The following is an 18,978-nucleotide window of genomic DNA, read 5'->3' as shown; positions in this document are numbered from 1 at the left end:
AAGTTAATGTTATAAATGTCATTTAACGTTTAAAATCTGACGGAGGGGTCAAAATTGATTGTAATTGAAAGTTCAAGAGATTAAATTGAGAGATTTTGAAGTTTGGAGAGGTTTGTCAAATCAGATGGAAGTTCAGGGATTTTCAGTCAAGTTACCCTTATATATATATATATATATATATATATATATATATATAAGCATAGTCATGTTCTCATGCTTCATTCTCCTTTAACCTGTTGTTGTTCCCATTCTATTTTTAAGTTGATTCCACAACTTTCTTTTCTCTCTCTTTATTTTAGTTTTCGATTTGGTTGGTGAGATAAATACGTGTAACATTTAATTAAAATGTAAGTTGAATTATAGAGTCAAAATTTGAATTCATGACGTTTGACTATTCAACGTATGGGTCTTCTTTTATGTAGTTCTAAGTTATTCTAGATGCTGATTACTAACTTTTTTATCAAGCAACCAATGAAACTTGAATCAGAAGTATTCACATTTTGGTGATGCAGGAGTTAGCAAAGACGGCCAAATTCGCCACTTCTTTCATCGACCTTCAAAGGCATACACGACAGGGACGAGGAAACGAAGGAAGGTCCACACCGATGAGGATGGAAGCGAGACAAGATGGCACAAAACAGGCAAGACCAGGCCTGTCTTTGCCGGTGGAACAGTAAAGGGTTTCAAAAAGATCTTGGTTCTCTACACCAACTATGGCAGGCAAAGAAAACCTGAGAAAACAAACTGGGTGATGCACCAATACCATCTTGGCGACAATGAAGAAGAGAAAGATGGAGAATTAGTGGTCTCAAAGGTTTTCTACCAAACACAGCCTAGACAATGTGGTTCGAGTATTAAGGATTCCTTTGTCGAAGACAAACAATTGATGACGAAGAACCAAAGCATCGGCCATGATCATAACAACAATATTCCTATGCCTAAGAACGCAGCTCTTGTGGAGTATTACAATCCTAATTCTTTCATCAACTATGATCATCACCAGGGGGGGCATAATAGGGAAATCTCACCACAACTAATTCCTAATCTGGTTGTCCAGGGTGATGGGTCATCTTTTATTCGAATAGCTTCAGATGCAAGCAAAGGAAAGTTTGAGAGAAAATAGTGATGGGGGAGCTAGCTTCTGGTGGTGGTTGTTGCTGTTGCTGTTGCTGTGTAATATTAGTCAAATAAGTTATATATATTGGATTGAGATTACAATGAGGACAAGAGGGGAAAGTAAGGGGAATAATAAGATAATGGCTCAAGTATTTCCAAATTGGGTATGGAAAATTTGGCCAATGTTGTTGTTGTTGGAAGTTTCTTTTGTGCAGGCCTAGCTAAGGAATATGTTGGGAAAGTGACGTAATATTTTAGGAATGTACAGATCGAAGGTGATGATCGATGCCTACAAACATCGATCCGTACGTATGATAGGGTTAGTATTTAGTTTCATCATTACTTTGTTCCTCTCATGGATCATGAGGAACTTTTGACTCAATTGATGATGATGATACCGCTTTGTTGGATTTTCGTTGTAGATTTCCTACAAAAGAGATTATTCTTAACTTTCTTGTTTGTGTGTAAGCTTTTTGTTTCATCATTATGTACAATGATATACAATGATTTTACTATATATATAAGTTGATTCTTACTAATTAATTACTTTCTCTTGTTTATTTATTTCATGGCTTTTACTTAAAATTCAAATTCAAGATAGTGATTATGATATTATGTTTAATCATTTATACAAAAATTTCAAATTACTAAAAGATAGAGAATGTAAATATAATTAATATTAATTCTAAGAAATAATAACCAACACCAAAAATACTCATGCAACTGGTTGAGAACAATGTATAAGAAACACAAATGGATTGAGATGGCGTAAATTCTAAATTGCTTTACTCTTAATATTCTTTTAACAAAAAATTATCTTTTTCTTTCTTATTAAATTACACTCCACAATAATTTTCTTATCTTCTTCAAAACTATTTTAATTTTTTGTTATTCCATAGGCTTGGTTCTCTCTGTCTGTGTATCTGAGTCCTGCCAGCTGGAGTGTGTGGTGGTGCGTGTTTGCGGTGCATGCTACATAGGCTCTGACAACAGTACCACGTGGCCCTTCGCCATGCCTGACGAGTTCCACGTGCGATTCCACGCGTTTGCCAGCTAATCCTCAAATCCCAAATTCTTTTTCTTCCTCTTCTTCTCTCACACTCACATACAGAGACAAAGAAGAAGCCCCCGACTGGTCATCCATGACGATGGAGTCTGGGCTCCAAGCGCATCACCATGTGTCAACTATCCACCTCAACGTGAAAGCGGTTCGAGAAGAACCCAGAAGAGATCTTGAAGCTCAACAAGGTTCTAGAGGTTGAAAACTTGAAAAGAAGGGACGAGAGGGTGGAAGGAGTGTTGTGAAAGAGGAAAGTGAGGATTTTTATGAGGATGGTAGTTGCAGACTTCAGAGTGTAAGAGAAAGGGAGAGGGTAGTTTAGGGAATATGTAGAAAAGGTACTGCTGGCAGAAGGTTTTGGGAGATTTTATCTAAATTTAGAAAAGCAAAAAACACAAAATTTAAAGAAGTTGATAAGAGTACCGAGGAAGGAACATGTCTGAGATTATGGAATAACCGACATTTGGGATAGAATGGTCAAAGGTCTCAAAGACGTGGGCTTCATGCACCACTGGGGAGTTCGTCAAACAAGAAAACTTTTTTTGCATACACTAGAAAGTTGTCAACGATGATGTTTGTTTTAATTTAAACAAGTATTTTCCAATTTCGAAAAGATGAGAAGGGAGAGAGGGAGTCAGGATTCTTATGTTGGGGTCGGATTAGTATAATAATGCTATTAAAAATACAACAGAAAATTTTTACAAACTCTTTTTGTCTAACCCCTGTACGTTTTTGTACCTTGTACTTCAATTTTTCCTATTACACCGAAAAAGAAGAAGCTAATGGCATTGTAAGGGCATTCGCGACACGCAAATGAGATAATTTCTGTCTAATTAGACAAAAATTAGTAACGGGGAGTTTAAATTAAAAATTTTTAAAACATTATAAAAATACATTGCCAATTTTTAAACATTAGAATTCAAATTAAAAGCACCAGTTAAAAGCTAATGGAACGGAATGGCCATTTGAGCACCAAAATCATCACTGAAAATCCGACAACAGATACGATTAAAAGCACTAATAAACAATTAAAATTGAAAAGAAAAAAAGGCCACACTTGAAATTATTCATACTTGCTCCAAATCGAAATTTAGTTAAACGATGCTGGCCCAACACCACTAGGCCAACACATGATACAAGAGGTATACGCATATCCACCCATTTGGCACTTCAACAACCACACATCAGACTGACAAATAAGTTCAATGGCAAAAGAACAACACGCCCACCCTAAAGAAGCACCCAAAAATACAAAAAAAGAGAGAATAAATTATAGATGGACAAAGAACTAACATATATCCAGCCTAAAAAATTTTGCACATTTCAGGGCCCGATGATATTAAGAAAAAGCAAACTAGCTAGTTATCCTAGATAAGCACGCTGAAAAGATTTGAGGAAACCAACTCCTCCACTACACCCTATTCTAATCTATCAAGTTCCAACACCCTTTACAATAGGAGTCCTGTAGAATAGCTTGTCATGACCTCTGGAGGACACATTTCTCATAGAGAGCAAGGATCTCTTTCTTGTTGGGATTCCTCAACTGCAGCAATTCAGCACCGAAGTTATGCTTTGTTAGTTCCTGCTTGAGTTTCTGGACAGTAAACTTTGTATAATCCTCCGGATTGCTATGCTGGCTATTGTTGTCCTCGTTGCCCTTGAACACCGAACCACCGTCTTCAGAGTGCATGGTCTTCAGCGGGCTAGTGGTGCTCCTGGTCTTCTTATTTGCTCTCAACATCTTGTCAGTTGTGTCCATGTCTTGAACAGATTCCACACCCATTTCAAAGTCATCTACTCTTGGACGTTTCCCATGGGAAGCGGTCCTAAGCTTGCTATCCAATGCTGTTTCATTTAGTCGAACTTTGGTAAACTCTTGCTGAAGAATATCTATTTTTGCTTGTGCAGCTTGTAGCTGAAGAGATAAGGCGTCTGCCCTGTTGTTAGCCTCCACATGTGCCGCACGTTCGGAGTCCAGAAGACTCTGAAGGGCTTGTACAGTAGTGGCCCTTTGTTCGTTGTTCGATGCCAGCAGTGACTCTATTTCTTTCTCCCTTTCTTCAACTCTTGCTTCTAGTAGCGCAACTTTCGAAAGGGCATTCATCTCTGACTCACGTATTCTCTCTACTTGATTTGCGTAGTCATTCTTCTGCCTCTCCAAATTTTCAATTTGCCTCTCAGCCCTCTCAATTTGGGCCAATCTTTCCATTGCCAACCTCTGCATCTCACCCTTCTCCTTTTGAGCAATGCCTGATTCAGCCCGAGCTTTATCAGCAACTTCAGTTGCTCTCTTGGCTTCTCTTTCAGCAATGTTGCACCTTTCCTTTACTTCATCAAACCGTTTGAACTCAGATTCGTACTTCTGCTCCAAATGGATCTTCTCCTGTTCCAGCATCCTTGCTTCTCTCTCAAATGATTTGGCCTTATCATTTACACTATCTAACTTCTCATTCAACTCTTTGATTTCAAACCTCACTGATGATAATTCCGCATCATAACTCCTCACTTTTGACTCTGCAACCTGCAAAGGAATTGTCAGTCAAGCACAGCCATTAATCGTATGCATACACACAATCGTAGTCATGGATTGCTACACAAGAATATGTTGCTCTATGTGTGTGTGTGGGTGGGTGGGGAGGTGTTATATAAAGTTTGCTTTGCTTAATGAAACAGATCAAAGACACTCACCTTCAACTCTAATTTTAGAGTAGTCAAACACTGCTCAGCATGCTCGAGCTTTGCTGCCTTGTCCTTTATTTCCTCTTCCTGCATATTTATTGATAATGAAAATATATAATCCACATTATTCTCAGGCACATCATTAATGAATTGAAGTAGAACCATATAAAACACATGTGCCGGTAGATGAGTGTGTGTGAGAGATAGAGAGTTTCACCTTTTCAGCCAAATTGCAAGAGAACTCTTCCCTCAGAACATCTTCCCTCTGTTGTGTATGCTTAGTTGTGCGTTCTTGCACAACTGCTGCCTTCTCTAGAGCAGCTTTTGCTTCTCTCACGGCAATATCATATTTCCTTTTCCATTCCTCCGCCTCCTCTTGAGCAGACTGAGCTTGTTCCTGAGCAGCTCCAAGCCTTGCTTCAGCAGCACTGCTTCGAGATTTGAGAACTGCAATTTCTGAACTGGATTGATCTTCCTCGGCTCTCTGCTTTGATAAGACCTGTTCATATTTTCTTTTCCAGTCTGAGGATTCTTGCTTGGTAGAATCCAAAGCTTTCAATAAGCTTGAACACCTTTCCTCCAGTGAACTGCAACTACCCTGTAAATTAGCTATGCGACTCATATATTCATCAGCAAGCTTCTTCTTGTCCTTGATAGCATCTTCATAACGCTTCAGATATTCAGACTTATACTTCTCACTAGCTTCCAGCTGCTTGTTAAGCAACCCCATCCTATCTTCAATGGAGCGGCATTTAAGCATGAGGGAACTCTTCTCTGTCCTGACTTGCTCAATTAACTTCTTGGCGAGATCGAGTACTTGACCTTCCAAACTGGCAAGTTTGATAGCATTAGATAGACACAAATCCAAGCAGAGAACCATATAACACCCCCAAGAAAGAAAACAAAACAAAAGAACACTAATACAAACCTCTGTTGCAAAAACACAGCCAATTTCTGCCATTTTCCTGGACCATGGGATGATGCCTCATACTCGGATAGAAGAGCATCAAGAACCTGCATGACATATTTAAGACAAAATTCAATGGGAAAGGTATTTCCGGGAGAAATTTAATGACAAAAACCATTTATTCAGGTAATAAAGACAGCATGTGTTATATATCATGCAGAATGAACATGACAAGTGTTATTAGCTCTAAACCCTCCTGAACAAACTAAAGTCCCAATTAAAAGAAAGGATGAGAAATTAAGCAGTTTATGCAAGAGAAAGTAAATATAAGGGAATCTCAAACAACTATCACATTCACAAACCAAAGAAAGTAAAGCTCAAAGTTTTAACCTCTAACAATAAATGCTTTATGTAGAGACAACTAGAGACGTTAAAAGCCCTTACCACAAAATTGGAAGATTTGTGCTCGTTTGTCTTCACATAAAAGAAATCAATAGTTTCAATTATATGCCTGACATACAAGTATGGCAATACTAGAAATCAAAAAGCATACATTCCCTTAAGACCAACCAAGCTGCTCAGGACAATTTAAAAGATAGTTGCTCGTAGTTCATCGAGCATAGCCTGCCCACTAGATCTCCTCCCACATTAGAGGGAGCAAAAAACTGCACCTCCAACTCCGATCTGACACCTCAAACCTGACCTGTTGACTTCCAACATCTGTCAGCGTGACGATCAGAAGGTTTTTCAGACTTCCAACGCATGTCGGGTCGGAAAAGGATGCTCAGAAATCCCTTCCAACCCAACCAAACTTTATATTTATTTTAGAAAGAGAGAGAGAGAGAGAGAACCTATCAGATAAATTACAAGCAGTCACAAAGATCACCATGACCACCATCAATAGCCTTGGGAGGTTGTCAAGATTCTCAGATCTTTGCTGTTCACATCGATGCAGACATGAAAGTTTCTCAAATTTAAGCCACCATCTACGTCCACATACCATGGCCTCAAACCTCCGAACCTCACATGTCAGTTGTCACAGAGGTGAAAGTATCAAATTTGAGCCACCATCCATGGCCTCAAACATCCACAGCATTGACACCAACTCAACTTCTGAGCCAACATTGTCAAAAAAACCCTGGGGTGCAGGTCAGCCCAGAACAACTGTTCTGCTTCCAACTTCTGTTGGATCGTAAGTCCGAAGGGTGGGTTTTCCTACCAAATTGGGTTGGTGCCACCCCTACATGTCATCACAAAAGTTCAAAGCACCCTTTTGAGACAAACCAGGCTATCAAAACCAAGATTTCACTTGGATATGCTTACTAGGAAGGGAAAGACTTTTTTTTTTTTTTCATGACTTGTCAAATTGTTACATTCATCATCTTTGAAAAAACAAAAGGGCACGGTAACTATAAAGTCTTTTTTATTATAAGTAATCAAAATATCATCAAAAGCGAAAGACGCAACCTGGATATACAGGAAGCATACAAGAGAAACACCCAACTAGAAGGATAGTTTTCTTCGAACATATATGGTGTCTATTTCATAGAAGTACAATTCTTGCTCCATTAAGATCAATTAATCAGCTAGCCTCCTACCACTTTTTCTTACCCCTACTCAATGCTATCACATGTCTAATTGACATGACAGACAAGTCAAATTAATTTTTGAGGTAGTAACAGTTACAATAGCATGACTATTTTTGAGGTAGTAACAGTTACAGTACTCAGTGGGGCTTTTTGCAAAGTTTATATAACATGCATGTAACTTTAACTATTCCCTATGAGAACTAGAACTGGATGCTTACCTTCACAACATTATCTATGTTTGCATCAGAAGCATAGCAAGCTGCTCTCAGCCTCTTTTCCATGCTTTGTATAGCATTTGAATTTCGCAAGTCTGCCTCCATATATGCAGTCCTTCTATAATCCTGCATCAATGGGCCAATTTGAATTAATAAAACCAGATGCAAACATAACATTGTAGATGCATAAGCACATTAATAACATCTATACACATATGGATAAACAATTAAGGGAGAATAAAAAAGGGAAAAAAAAAAAAACTTCATAGATCCCATTATTCACAAATCCATACTGAAAATAATAATAATAATAATGTGAAATGTTGGGTTGTTGGTCTTTATCAGGCCTGATCTCTCTTTTAACCATGAAATGACCTATAACCAAGAACAAATAAGTACAAAAGTGAAATACAATATGAATAAATTAAAATTTTAGGTTTTAAATTACCCTCTATTCTGTCTCTTTCTCCTATTATTTTGTCACCTCTTTTCTCTCTTTTCCAAACTATCTTATCCACAAATCCAAAAGAAAAAGAGAGGCCATAAGAACATCTGCAATGAATGGCAAAAAATGCATTGAAATTGTAGGACATATGAACGAGGTCTAGGTCATATACTAGTTAGATTAAGCATAGAGCAAATAAATAAGCTTCCAACCAATTTGGTCAGCCTGCAGTCAGTACCGATCACATAGTCAAAGATTCAACACTAATAGGGCTTTTGAGCAATTTCTTTGCCCTCCATATACCTGATCTTTTTGGAAGTGATACGTAATAAAATATTTATAATATTAAACCAAATCAGAAGTAAATTTAAGGGAAAAGTCCACATATCCCCCTTAAACTACCATCCAATTGACAATGTCACCTCCAAACTTTCAATTGTGACAATGTCCCTCCCAAACTACCAAAATATGTCAATGTTTCCCCCAATGACGAAACTACCCTTAATAAAATAAAATAAAAATAATAAAGCTTCTAAAAAAACCTAAAACTAAAAAAAAAATTAATTAATTAATTATCATTAAAATAAAAAATAAAAAATTTTTATAAGAAATTTTTTTTTAAAAAAAAATTATTATTTTTAGTCTGGGAATAAAAAATTCAGCACAAGTTAAAAAAAAATCATTTTATCAGAAAAAAAATTAAAAGATTGAGTTTTGATTAATAAAATTGAAGTGCCTAAGTTTTAAAAAAAAATTATAAATTTTAAAATAAAGTTTTATTTTATAAAAAACTTTTAAATAAAGGGAATTTCGTTTTAAAAATCATTTGAAAAAAAATAAAATTCATTTTAAAAAATTCTTTCAAATAAAAGTTCATTTTAAAAAAATTATATATACTTTATATATATATATATATATATATATTCAGACTATATAGAGGAATTATTTTAATGCTTTTTTTTTTGATAGTAAGATAATTTTTTTTTTTTTTTGATAAGTAATTATGATATATAAAAAGAGCGCAGAGGGACGCAACCCACATACATGGGAAGTATAAACAGAGAGTGCCTAGGAGGGAGAAAAATGAAAAAGAAACTCAGAGAAACTAATAACTAAAAGAGCTAGCCAAGCGGCCGTCCAGAGTAAAGAATAAAGAAGAAAAAATGAGTCAATTCCTCTATAGTCCTAGTGAAATTTTCAAAACATTTATCATTTTTTTCATTCCAAATACACCACATAAGACACAGAGGGATCATCTTCCACACAACTACGCTTCGAGATCGTCCTCCCGACCACCAGCTAGCAAACAAGTCCCTCACCCGGCAAGGCATGAGGGACTTGTTTGTCTTAATGACAAATATATACAGGCATTTTTATCTTTTTTCTAGCTTTGGAGGGAATATTGGCAATGTTTTGGTAGTTTGAGGAGGGCATTGTCACAATTAAAAGCTTGGGGGGAACATTGTCAACTGGGTGATAGTTTGAGGGGGGTATATGGACTTTACCCTAAATTTAATTTCCTAGTTAAATATAAAGTTCAGAAGATGCAGCCTATGTGCTGCTCAAAATACAAAATACTGATTAGACACTACCAGATATTTTCCAACATTAGAGATATTTTATCTAGATAGTTTCAAATCAAATAATGATCAACCATGAGAACTTAAGCTTATAATTACACCATAGACCTTTGTGTGCCCTGTGATATGACCCAGGCTTTGTATTTGAAATCATTGTTTTGAGTTCTTTATAAGTGATTTCCCAAGTTTTCCACCTACAGGTTGCAAGCTAAAAAAAAACCTTGCGATATAATGAGGTAATTTAAAGAAAACATTAAAACACATACATATGAAAGATAAAGCATGTCTGAGCACATCTGCATGCATGCATTTGTACGCTTTTTAATTCCAGAGACTTGTACTACGCTACTCTACTGAGGTCCAAATAATTGTCAAATCAAGTTTAAATCGAAGTATTTTATAATGGTGTTTTTTAAGAAAACAGTTACCTCGAATTCTTTTCTAAAAAATTTCTGGAGAAGCCCCTCATATTTCTTCCTTGTGGAACCTCCACCAACAGCACCAGCATCAAACGCAGCCAGGGATTTTCGAACTGCTTCATCATGTGCTTCCCTTAATGCAACCTAAAACACTGGAATTAGAAAATAATGGCAATATCCAAGAACTAAGACATAAAACATCACTTACTTCCTCAGGCGGCTTTGAACGATCAAAAGAAGACCTATAAACCTCAGTAGCAGAATCAAACGCTCTTCTACACTCGGCTTCTTCAACACTCTGTAAAACAATAATATCAAAACTATATAAGAGAAAAGTTTTATCATTTAATCATCTGACACTGTGGATTATTTTCTTTCAAAAGTTCTTTGAGGTTTCTTCATTCTTTAGTGAACACTGTACTTTAAGATTTACAAAAAGATAAACCACTTGAATTTTCAATGGTATATAACAGAATGAAAACATGTAAAATAAATATTTTATATCGCTTGAACTGCACTAAAGGAGAAAATTTTACATAGATAAAGGCAAAATAGCTATCTGGAAAAGAAAAAGAAAAGAGAACATTACATGAGACTAAAGGCCATGGAAGTGAAGAGGGCATTTTTTTTTTTTTTTTTTTTTGATAAGTAAAGAGGGCATTTTGAATTTTCACATCTTTGGTTCGCTTTAATGAAAGGCATGGCTTGTGGTCTAAATCCTCAGTTTTGAGCAAAATTTCAGTATTTCTTTAATGAATGGACAGTAAAAGTACATCATCAAACATTCTAGCTTAGCAACCATTTTGTTCTCTTGATAAATATTTGATAGGTTTGACTACATTTGACCCGCATGTGGTTTGCCTCGCATTTGAGTTGCCAATTTATAGTTTAAAAACATCACAGGTCACTTTTAATTTTTTTCGGCTCCTAATCTTTAAATTTGAATGAATAATTATGTGCCTCGAAAAAGAAAAAAAAAACAAAACAGAAAACACATAAGAAACCTTATTACAGTTTGAATACATTAACTCTCATGAATCAAAAGCAAATATAACTTAATCTCAAGCGGGTAAAATGCAACTTCTTTAACCAGAGGTTGAGATAGGTTGAGACTTCAATCTCGACCTAAATCATGGGTGGATAGAGTGTAATTATCCCAATTGCAACTTAATCTCAAGCGGGTAAAAAGCAACTGCTTTAACCATAGGTTGAGATAGGTTGAGAATTCAATCTCGACCTAAACTTATCAAAAAAAAAAAAAAATTCAATCTCAACCTACATCATGGGTGGACAGAGTGTAATTATCCCAATTTGATACCAAAGTGTCGAGAGAGCTTATGCGCCCGTTACATCATATATGGACTGAATAAGCTATTTAAATGTAATGGCAACTTTTTGGTCCTAAAGAAATGATAACAAGCAATCCTTAAAAACGAATTTACTACCACAGCTAGCCAAATCCGTGTCTGGAATGGATAAGTTGTTGGAGCTGGATCCCAAGTCTTTAAACATGGAAGAGACACAATATTTTTCTTTTGCTCAAAGTGCTTATTTATAACTTGATAGCAAAGCATAATTTAAGTTGACCCTCATGCAATAGTTAAAAGTTTTTCTTCTCTGTAATATTGGAGTCCAGTCATGCCAAAGAATTCTTGTCATAAATAGTCATCTTAATGACCATTTGAAAGTACCCATATGAGCAGTATGTTCTACCATTCCTCATCGAGTCCCGTCTCCAAAATTACTCTTCCATATTAAAAATAATAATAACAAAGAGGCTGCAATGAAAAAGCTCCACCATTTGGTTTGTAATGGTTTTCTGGTTATGTAAACGTAAACATGCATCTCCTTCAAAGGCTACATTCCAAATCTGACATTGTACAGGTTAATGACATTTAATATAAGCTCCACATGCCTCTCAAAAACAGTAATTGTTACCACATCATATGATTGAAAACTTTCCTCCACTTATAGTGAGAGTTTCATTTCTTTAAACTGCTATGATGAATGCAAATTTCCTTATGATGCATGCAAATAAACAATTTGGAAAACCCAACACTTTTTTCAAACTAAACATTATAAAAGTTACAAGAGAATTTCAGAAATAATACTAACCTGCCATGAGGAGGATATTGTAGGCACTGCACCATTATTGAGAGCCTCTAGATAAGATTCTGTAATACCAACCAGTATGGGGCCCGTCATTACAGTTGCACCGACTTGCTTTGGCCTTGTTCTCTCAAAAACAAACTTTGTCAATGCATCCAATCCAGATTTAAATTCAGGCCTTAGTTTGTCCAACTGCATGCAAAACAAAGTACTTAAATATACAAATAATATACCAAAAAGAAAAGATGGCAAAGCGAGCATTAAACAAGAAGAATAAGTTAACAGGATATGTGAGAACCAAAAGGTACTAACCGAAATCCGGTCAAGTCTCTGTAGATCATTTTCATTGTTCAAAGGTCGCACAAGGGTGAAGCATTCTCTATCTGGAAAAAGAGCTCGGATAGAGTCTCGAATCTATGAACACAGTTACAAAATTAGCAGCACCAAAAAGAAAAAAAAAAATTAGAAGATTCAAAATCCCCCGGTCACCCCTACAATTATTTAGAAGAGCCTATGATAGGCATACTAAAACCATAGATGAGAACAAATTACACCCCAAAAAAAAAGATAAGCAAGAAATAGATAATCCCAGTACAGAAAAATTCTTAAAAAGTAGGAGCAGCAAGGATGATCCCTCTGATTCAAACAACTGCCATACAAATAAATGGAGAGGTGACTGAACAGCTACGACCGCTTTAACTACAAAAGATGGATGCAAAAAGATTGTTTTTTTTTTTTTGGTTGTTGGATGTATGCTGAATACCAATACTCCATTTGTTTCAAAATATGCATGGACATGACCATAATTAAATCAATCCTTTTAGTTTTGGATTGTGCAATGTGCAGTGCACAAAGTAAATGCATCAAGGTTTAAAGTTTGGTTAACCACAGAAATAAGCATTCCCTATGTCCCAATTCAAATGCATTGCTTTCCTTTTTGACACGTTCCAAAATACATGTTCACTTTCCAAAGTGGAAGTTCTCATTTCTGCAATTGCCCTGTTTTATCCTTAATTTTTTTTAGAGAAAAACAAACAAGATTCTTGTTAGAAGTTTGCCCCCTCTAATATGAAGTAAAAGATATTTTAGTAAGATTACTAGCTAACAATCTTGAGACGCTCGCTCTTCTCAACCACGAAAACACGCTTTTCATAAGGTAGTTGCCAAGCGAAACACTTTTAAAAATAACTAAACACTGAAAACATTTTTTAGAAAACTTCTTAAGCCTTTTTATAGCAGTATTTTGACAAAATACGTGCATTTTTTTTTTTACATGTGGAGGTTGACTTATTACTTACAAAAAAAATAAAAAATAGAGAGATAGCCGCACAGCCATTTCCAACAGAGGAGAGGGATGGGCACACGGCCACCCCAACAAGTTAGGGATGGCTGTGTGGCTACCCCAACCAAATAAGAAGTGGTCGTGCAGCCACCCCTCTCCTCATATAATTTCCCAGCAATCTTATTAGAATAACTAAAACAAGACTCAGAAAGTACCTCATTTTTGGAACCAATATCTTTCCCACTACCTTGAACTGGCCTTAAAGCAAGCTCCAAGTAGTCACGGGGTGTTATTCTTCTATTATCCTCTACTAAGTCCAAATAGAAGTCCTGCAAAATATTACCTAGCAATTTAATCACTTAATAGAAGGAAGCAATATATATGCCTCCATGTTTACACTCACACACACACTACATGCATATATGGTAGAGTATAAATAATTAATCACATAACAAATTACCCTTAGAAGCCAAACAAAGATTGGGGAGAATTGGCCAAGTTCAGAAGCAGTAGTTCTTCCTCCAGAGGCTCTAATACGAATATGCTTTGTCATTTGAGTGACAAGAGAGAGACGATCAATTGCAGTCTCATCTATACCGCCCATCTAATTAACAAGAAGAAAGTAAATAGGCAGATCTAGCAATAAATCCACAGAGAAAAATTATATCCCACAAAGGATGAGAGAGAGAGAGAGAGAGAGAGAGAGAGAGAGAGAAAAACTCTTCAGACAATATACTCTAACTTGACTAAAAGTGTATCTAATAAAAAATTAATTAATTAATTAATTAGAAGAAGTAGAGAATAAGGCATTCTCAATTATATTCTGCAAGTGATGTTGCCCAGAAGGATCAAGGTCTTAGCATAAGTTGCCCCAACCTGGTTGTAGACAAACATGCTAGATAACAGGACAGCCAAAGAGAATATCTGGGTGCTGTATGTTCCCTGTTAAAGAAGTAAGATAAACAAAATCATAATCAATAGAAAGATCAAAAAGAAAAAACTAAATATTCAACAGCTAAAAGGATCCTCAGTATTAATATAGCAGGTAGTTATGCAGCTGCAGAATAAAAACTGAAATTCATCATATCCAAATAAATTAAATCAATAAAAAAAATCCAACAATGCATTAAAAGCATTACAAGCAAAGTAAATATTATTAGTTTATCAACCATAAAAATGAGCAATACACAAAATCGTCAATAACTCATGAGCGTAAGGAATGAAAGCTGACCGTTTGATCATAAGCATCTATTCCTTCACTATCTAATAGTAAAAGGTTATACTCAGTTCCATCTAGAGCAGTTCTCTTCAAGGGTGCACTCCACAACCAAAGCCCCTTTGTGCACGGCCGATGAGTTGAAGCCACCTGAAATCCACTACTCCTCCCAAGAAGCTATAACACAAAAAGTTGAAGCATAAGACTCAGTTAAATTGCGATTCATGACATTTGAATAATGATCATAGTAATACGCAAACATAAATAATTATAAGAAGAATCAACTAAGAGAACAGGATCTCAATACTTCAAATTCAAATAATGGTCCGGATTCCATATAGATTTTCAGCAAGCAGTACATTAGTAACAACAAAACAAGGACATTACATTACAAGATAGGGATATTGAAAAGGAAATATTATTTAAAAAAAAAACAAACTTTGATAGAAGTGGGATACTCTTTTTTTTTTTTTTTTTGTCAAAAGAAAATGTTCAAAATCTTATGGTTTACTACCAAAAATAGCTTCACAGTCATTCTTTGAAGCAGATAAAAAAAATGGCCTAAATATATGAACAGATTTTATCTGCTTCCATCTCAATGTCTTTGATTTAATCAAATCCTAATCTAACAACGAAGATCATGCCCATTTACTGAACAATATGGAAAGAATTTCTTGAGCAATATTTTCTTTTCCTTTTCCTTTATAAGTAATTACACATGCACCTGGTGGATCTCAACCCCATGGTCTGCACTATATAACTGTGTTTAACCACAAATATAGACAAATAATTGCAAGAATGCATTCTTCTCCATTCCAACCAAAACATTCAAGACTGAATACGATAATGCCCAAAATGCGCTTATCGTATACAATATACAAGCAAATATTTTTCCTTCGTTCACAGATAATTTCAAACTCTCAACTTCATTTGAAAAAGGCATGCTTAAACCAGTCAGGCACAAAATCTGGTAGCAGCATCTAGTTTGAAAGGAAGACTAGAAAAAGAGGCAGAAACAGGTAAGTAATCAATAACAATTATTGTAAGTTTCTAACACTTCCCCCATGGGGATGAAATGAACGGGATGCAAAAATCATGGATTAGCCAATGGAATTTGCAAATGTGTGCTATTATGGCCTATAAAATTACTTGGCATCTAAAGAATCAAAACAAGGCATAAGCAGTGCCAGAAATGTATGGAACTTTGTCTCTCTTCTGAACTGTCAATAGCACAGAAGGAAATAGGTAGAGAAACCATTTATGAGGTTGGCTTTAAAAAGGCAAAGAAAAAGCTAAGAAAAATACTTCAGTCTTCCAACACTTATGAATATTAATTAATTTATTTATTTATTTTTATGTCGGGGAACCTCTCCAAGGCAGGGCCCTTCGGACCCACCCCTGTAGAATAAACCCCGGTCCCGTATACCGCACCCTCGGAAGTTTCTCTACACGGAACTGGTTAAGTCGCTAGCTTTTCACCAGGGGGAGTGGCCCCAAGGGATTGTTTGCACCCATGAGGTACTGAACCTTAGACCTTGAAGGGAGCAAACCTCAAGACCAAGGCCTTTACCACTTGGGCCAACCCCTTGGGGTTTACCTATGAATATTAATTTATATAACTGTTTTATGCCAATTTTTTGACACATTAGCCAGTTTTGCTATCTTAACTCCCTTGACTAAGACGAGTTTCTGCAGTACTACTGCTTCCTTTATCTATACTTCATGCCATGCTACTCTCCACAAGTCGCAAGAAGAGTCTATCACAAAGAGTATGTTCAATTTAAGTTTAACCGAAACAATTCACATGAGGTACTAAAAAAATTGTATATTTTTCTTTTATTGGGAAGTTACATTTTCAGTTGGTTTTAAAGCCCCAACCTCACTCTCCATGTTATTCTTATAGGGGGAAAAGGTGCCATTTGAGCTAATGCTTATAATTAGCCCCCAGATTATAAGACTAGGTTAAAATTATCCTTCATAAGAGCATTAGGCCTATATAGGCTTCTCTTTTTTTCCCAATAAAGTAATAAAGTTAAATTCAAAAATAAGAAAGCTCAAACCACTCCCAAGGAAAAATTAGTGGCATCAACCACTGATAATGCCATCTCATTTACTTCTGGCTCTAAATACAGCTAATGGTGCGAGACAATGGCATCTCATTTGCTTATGGCCCTAAATACAGCCAATGGTCAAGCACATGACCAATGGCTCGCCTGAAACAGTCAGGATAAAGGCTTTATTGATTCGAGTTCAGTATAAACATTGTCCCTCTCATCTAATTTCCAAGACTACTGAGGCATAAAAATCCATTAATCCTTCTCTTCTGTCCCCTTGCTTTCCATCTTAACTAAAAGCCACAGGCTTCATTCTTTCTCTTCGCATATTGGATTTTTTTATTTTTTGCAAAACCTCTTTCAATAGTTTGGGCCCTAACTTAGCTTGTACCTCAAAATAACTCATTATCATAACTACTGCCCAAGCAAGCTACCCCAAATGTCTTCTCTGAGCAATCACCTATGTAGGCAACAGGACAATTTGCAACCCACCACTTCCATCAGTCACCCACTGCACATGCTGCCTGCTCCTCCCTTTTCATGGTTTATGGCACTAAGCTCCACCACCACATACTACCAATCTTCTCTAGTTTACTCTCTTTGGTTCAGGCTCCATAGAAAACACCAGGTACTGCAAGCTTCGGGCAGCAGGGCACAACAAGTCGCAAAGTCTTGGCCTCTCAATATGATTTGTATTGCATGGCAGCACTCAACTTTACAAGCTCACCTTAAGCGACAGAGCAGCCAAATCATCTTCTCCTAACATTCTTCACCAGCCCGAGGCAGTGATACTTTCAAATTGCTGTTGAAAGTTACTTTACCAGCAATGATACTAAATAGTATTACTAATGTCCAAAGCATTCCGTGAAATCAGAAATGCATTCTCATATTAGCACACTGGAAGGTACCTAGAGAAACAATAGCCATTCTAATGCTTACGAAGGTTACTACTTATCAAAAAAAAAAATGCTTACGAAGGTTACTTTTTCAGCAACCATGCCTAATACGAGTACTAAAGCCTCTCCTAAATTGCTCAAATCACAAAGCCACTCTCCAATTAACATACTGGATCAGTTCTCTAGCTTTAAAACCCTAAAAGACCAACTAAAGGAAAGCACTACTCAAGTCGAAGAAAAATCCACAAAACCCTAAATTTCACACACACAAAAGACTAACCTGGTTAAGAATATAGCTCTTGCCCTGGCGAGCGCGGCCGCAGACGGAGACAACGCCGACGGGACCTTTGACGAGCTGGAGCGCGGCCACGGCCTCCGGATCCATCTGGAACTTCCCCTTCTCGTCGCAGTACACGAGCCGGATCGGCCTCGCCGGTCCGGTCACCGGCGGCCCCGGCGAGGCGGAGGGAGCGTAGGACGAGTGTGAAGTGTCGGAGGGGGAACTGTCATTCCCTCTGAAAAACCTCATCATCGTCGTCGTTGTCCCTCGGATTCTTCTTTGCTCTGTCTCTGCTTTTGATTATCGTTTTTCGTTGCTTTCGATTTCTCTTTTGACCTTCCTTTGCTCTTCTTTTTCAGGTCTTAGAAAGAAGGGTTTAAAATTGGGGAGGGAAATGTGGAGCGAGAGTGAGTTTCGCCTTTTGGGCTTTATATATACTGGACTGGAGAAGGAGTATCAAATTACGACTATGTACCGAAATTGTCAGAACGCTATTTCAATTAGCGAAAGGGTGTTTCGGTCACTGTGGTCGATGACTCTAGTAAGTCGTAACGACAGCGTGGATATAAAGCTAGCTCAGCCAGATAACACGCGATTGCTTTTCCTTTTTTTATTTTTTCCATGAGAAATGCAATATTTTTCTTATATTTTGCTATAAATTTAATACATTAATTATTAAATTTGTGCAGTCCATTATTAACTTATATTATTTTTAGAAAAATCTTTGAGCCTAAATTGACCTCACAAATTTAATGATTAATTTGTTAAATTTGTAGAAGAATATGAATCAAATATTTGTAAGAGAACTTAAATATGTTTATAAGAAATTGACAACCATCTTTTATTGAACAGGTTTTATGAGATGAGTTAGGCCCACAAATTTTTTTCATGTTATCAAAGCCTACCATATGACGCCCACACTACTTACCTCATGACAATGACTAGAAAAAATACTGGCTTGTACGTAAGAGAGAGTATTGAGAAATAATCACACATTCCCTGTGAACAAGATTTTGGGCATGTTTATAAGGAATGGGCAACACTCTCTTATTGAACTGATTTTATGAAATGAGTTAGACCTATAAATTTTTCCAGGTTATAGGGGTGCGGTCAAAAAAATTTATGGTTGTG

The 18,978-nt window shown here is 36.5% G+C and overlaps 2 protein-coding genes across 3 annotated transcripts in view; one reads left to right on the top strand and one right to left on the bottom strand.

The window, feature by feature from the left end:
- Positions 1-475: 475 nt before the first annotated feature.
- LOC132169802 (NAC domain-containing protein 10-like) lies at positions 476-1,597 on the top strand (the record flags this gene model as incomplete). The annotated part of the gene is made up of 1 exon (XM_059580767.1): positions 476-1,597. A coding segment is annotated over one exon (648 nt), but the record flags the coding sequence as incomplete, so codon positions are not given.
- Positions 1,598-3,218: 1,621 nt separating this feature from the next.
- LOC132168530 (uncharacterized) overlaps positions 3,219-18,978 on the bottom strand; it is a 25,453-nt gene continuing 9,693 nt past the window's right edge. Inside the window, exons 1-14 of one of the 2 annotated variants that reach the window (XM_059579522.1) lie at positions 17,848-18,236; positions 14,633-14,794; positions 14,278-14,343; positions 13,862-14,005; positions 13,617-13,730; positions 12,432-12,533; positions 12,126-12,311; positions 10,219-10,308; positions 10,020-10,154; positions 7,570-7,692; positions 5,784-5,869; positions 5,073-5,685; positions 4,865-4,942; positions 3,219-4,697 (exon numbers count right to left, since the gene is read on the bottom strand). In XM_059579522.1, coding sequence (XP_059435505.1) covers positions 3,654-4,697; positions 4,865-4,942; positions 5,073-5,685; positions 5,784-5,869; positions 7,570-7,692; positions 10,020-10,154; positions 10,219-10,308; positions 12,126-12,311; positions 12,432-12,533; positions 13,617-13,730; positions 13,862-14,005; positions 14,278-14,343; positions 14,633-14,794; positions 17,848-18,099 — 3,195 coding nt within the window. In that variant the 5' untranslated portion in view covers positions 18,100-18,236 and the 3' untranslated portion in view covers positions 3,219-3,653. Of the gene's footprint in view, positions 4,698-4,864; positions 4,943-5,072; positions 5,686-5,783; positions 5,870-7,569; positions 7,693-10,019; positions 10,155-10,218; positions 10,309-12,125; positions 12,312-12,431; positions 12,534-13,616; positions 13,731-13,861; positions 14,006-14,277; positions 14,344-14,632; positions 14,795-17,847; positions 18,237-18,978 lie in introns of those variants that run through there. The other variant, XM_059579523.1, reaches the window with a different exon arrangement.

Source organism: Corylus avellana, chromosome ca2 (genome assembly GCF_901000735.1).
Source record: "Corylus avellana chromosome ca2, CavTom2PMs-1.0".
Lineage (NCBI taxonomy): Eukaryota > Viridiplantae > Streptophyta > Magnoliopsida > Fagales > Betulaceae > Corylus > Corylus avellana.
This window is presented reverse-complemented; position numbering and strand designations above follow the sequence as displayed.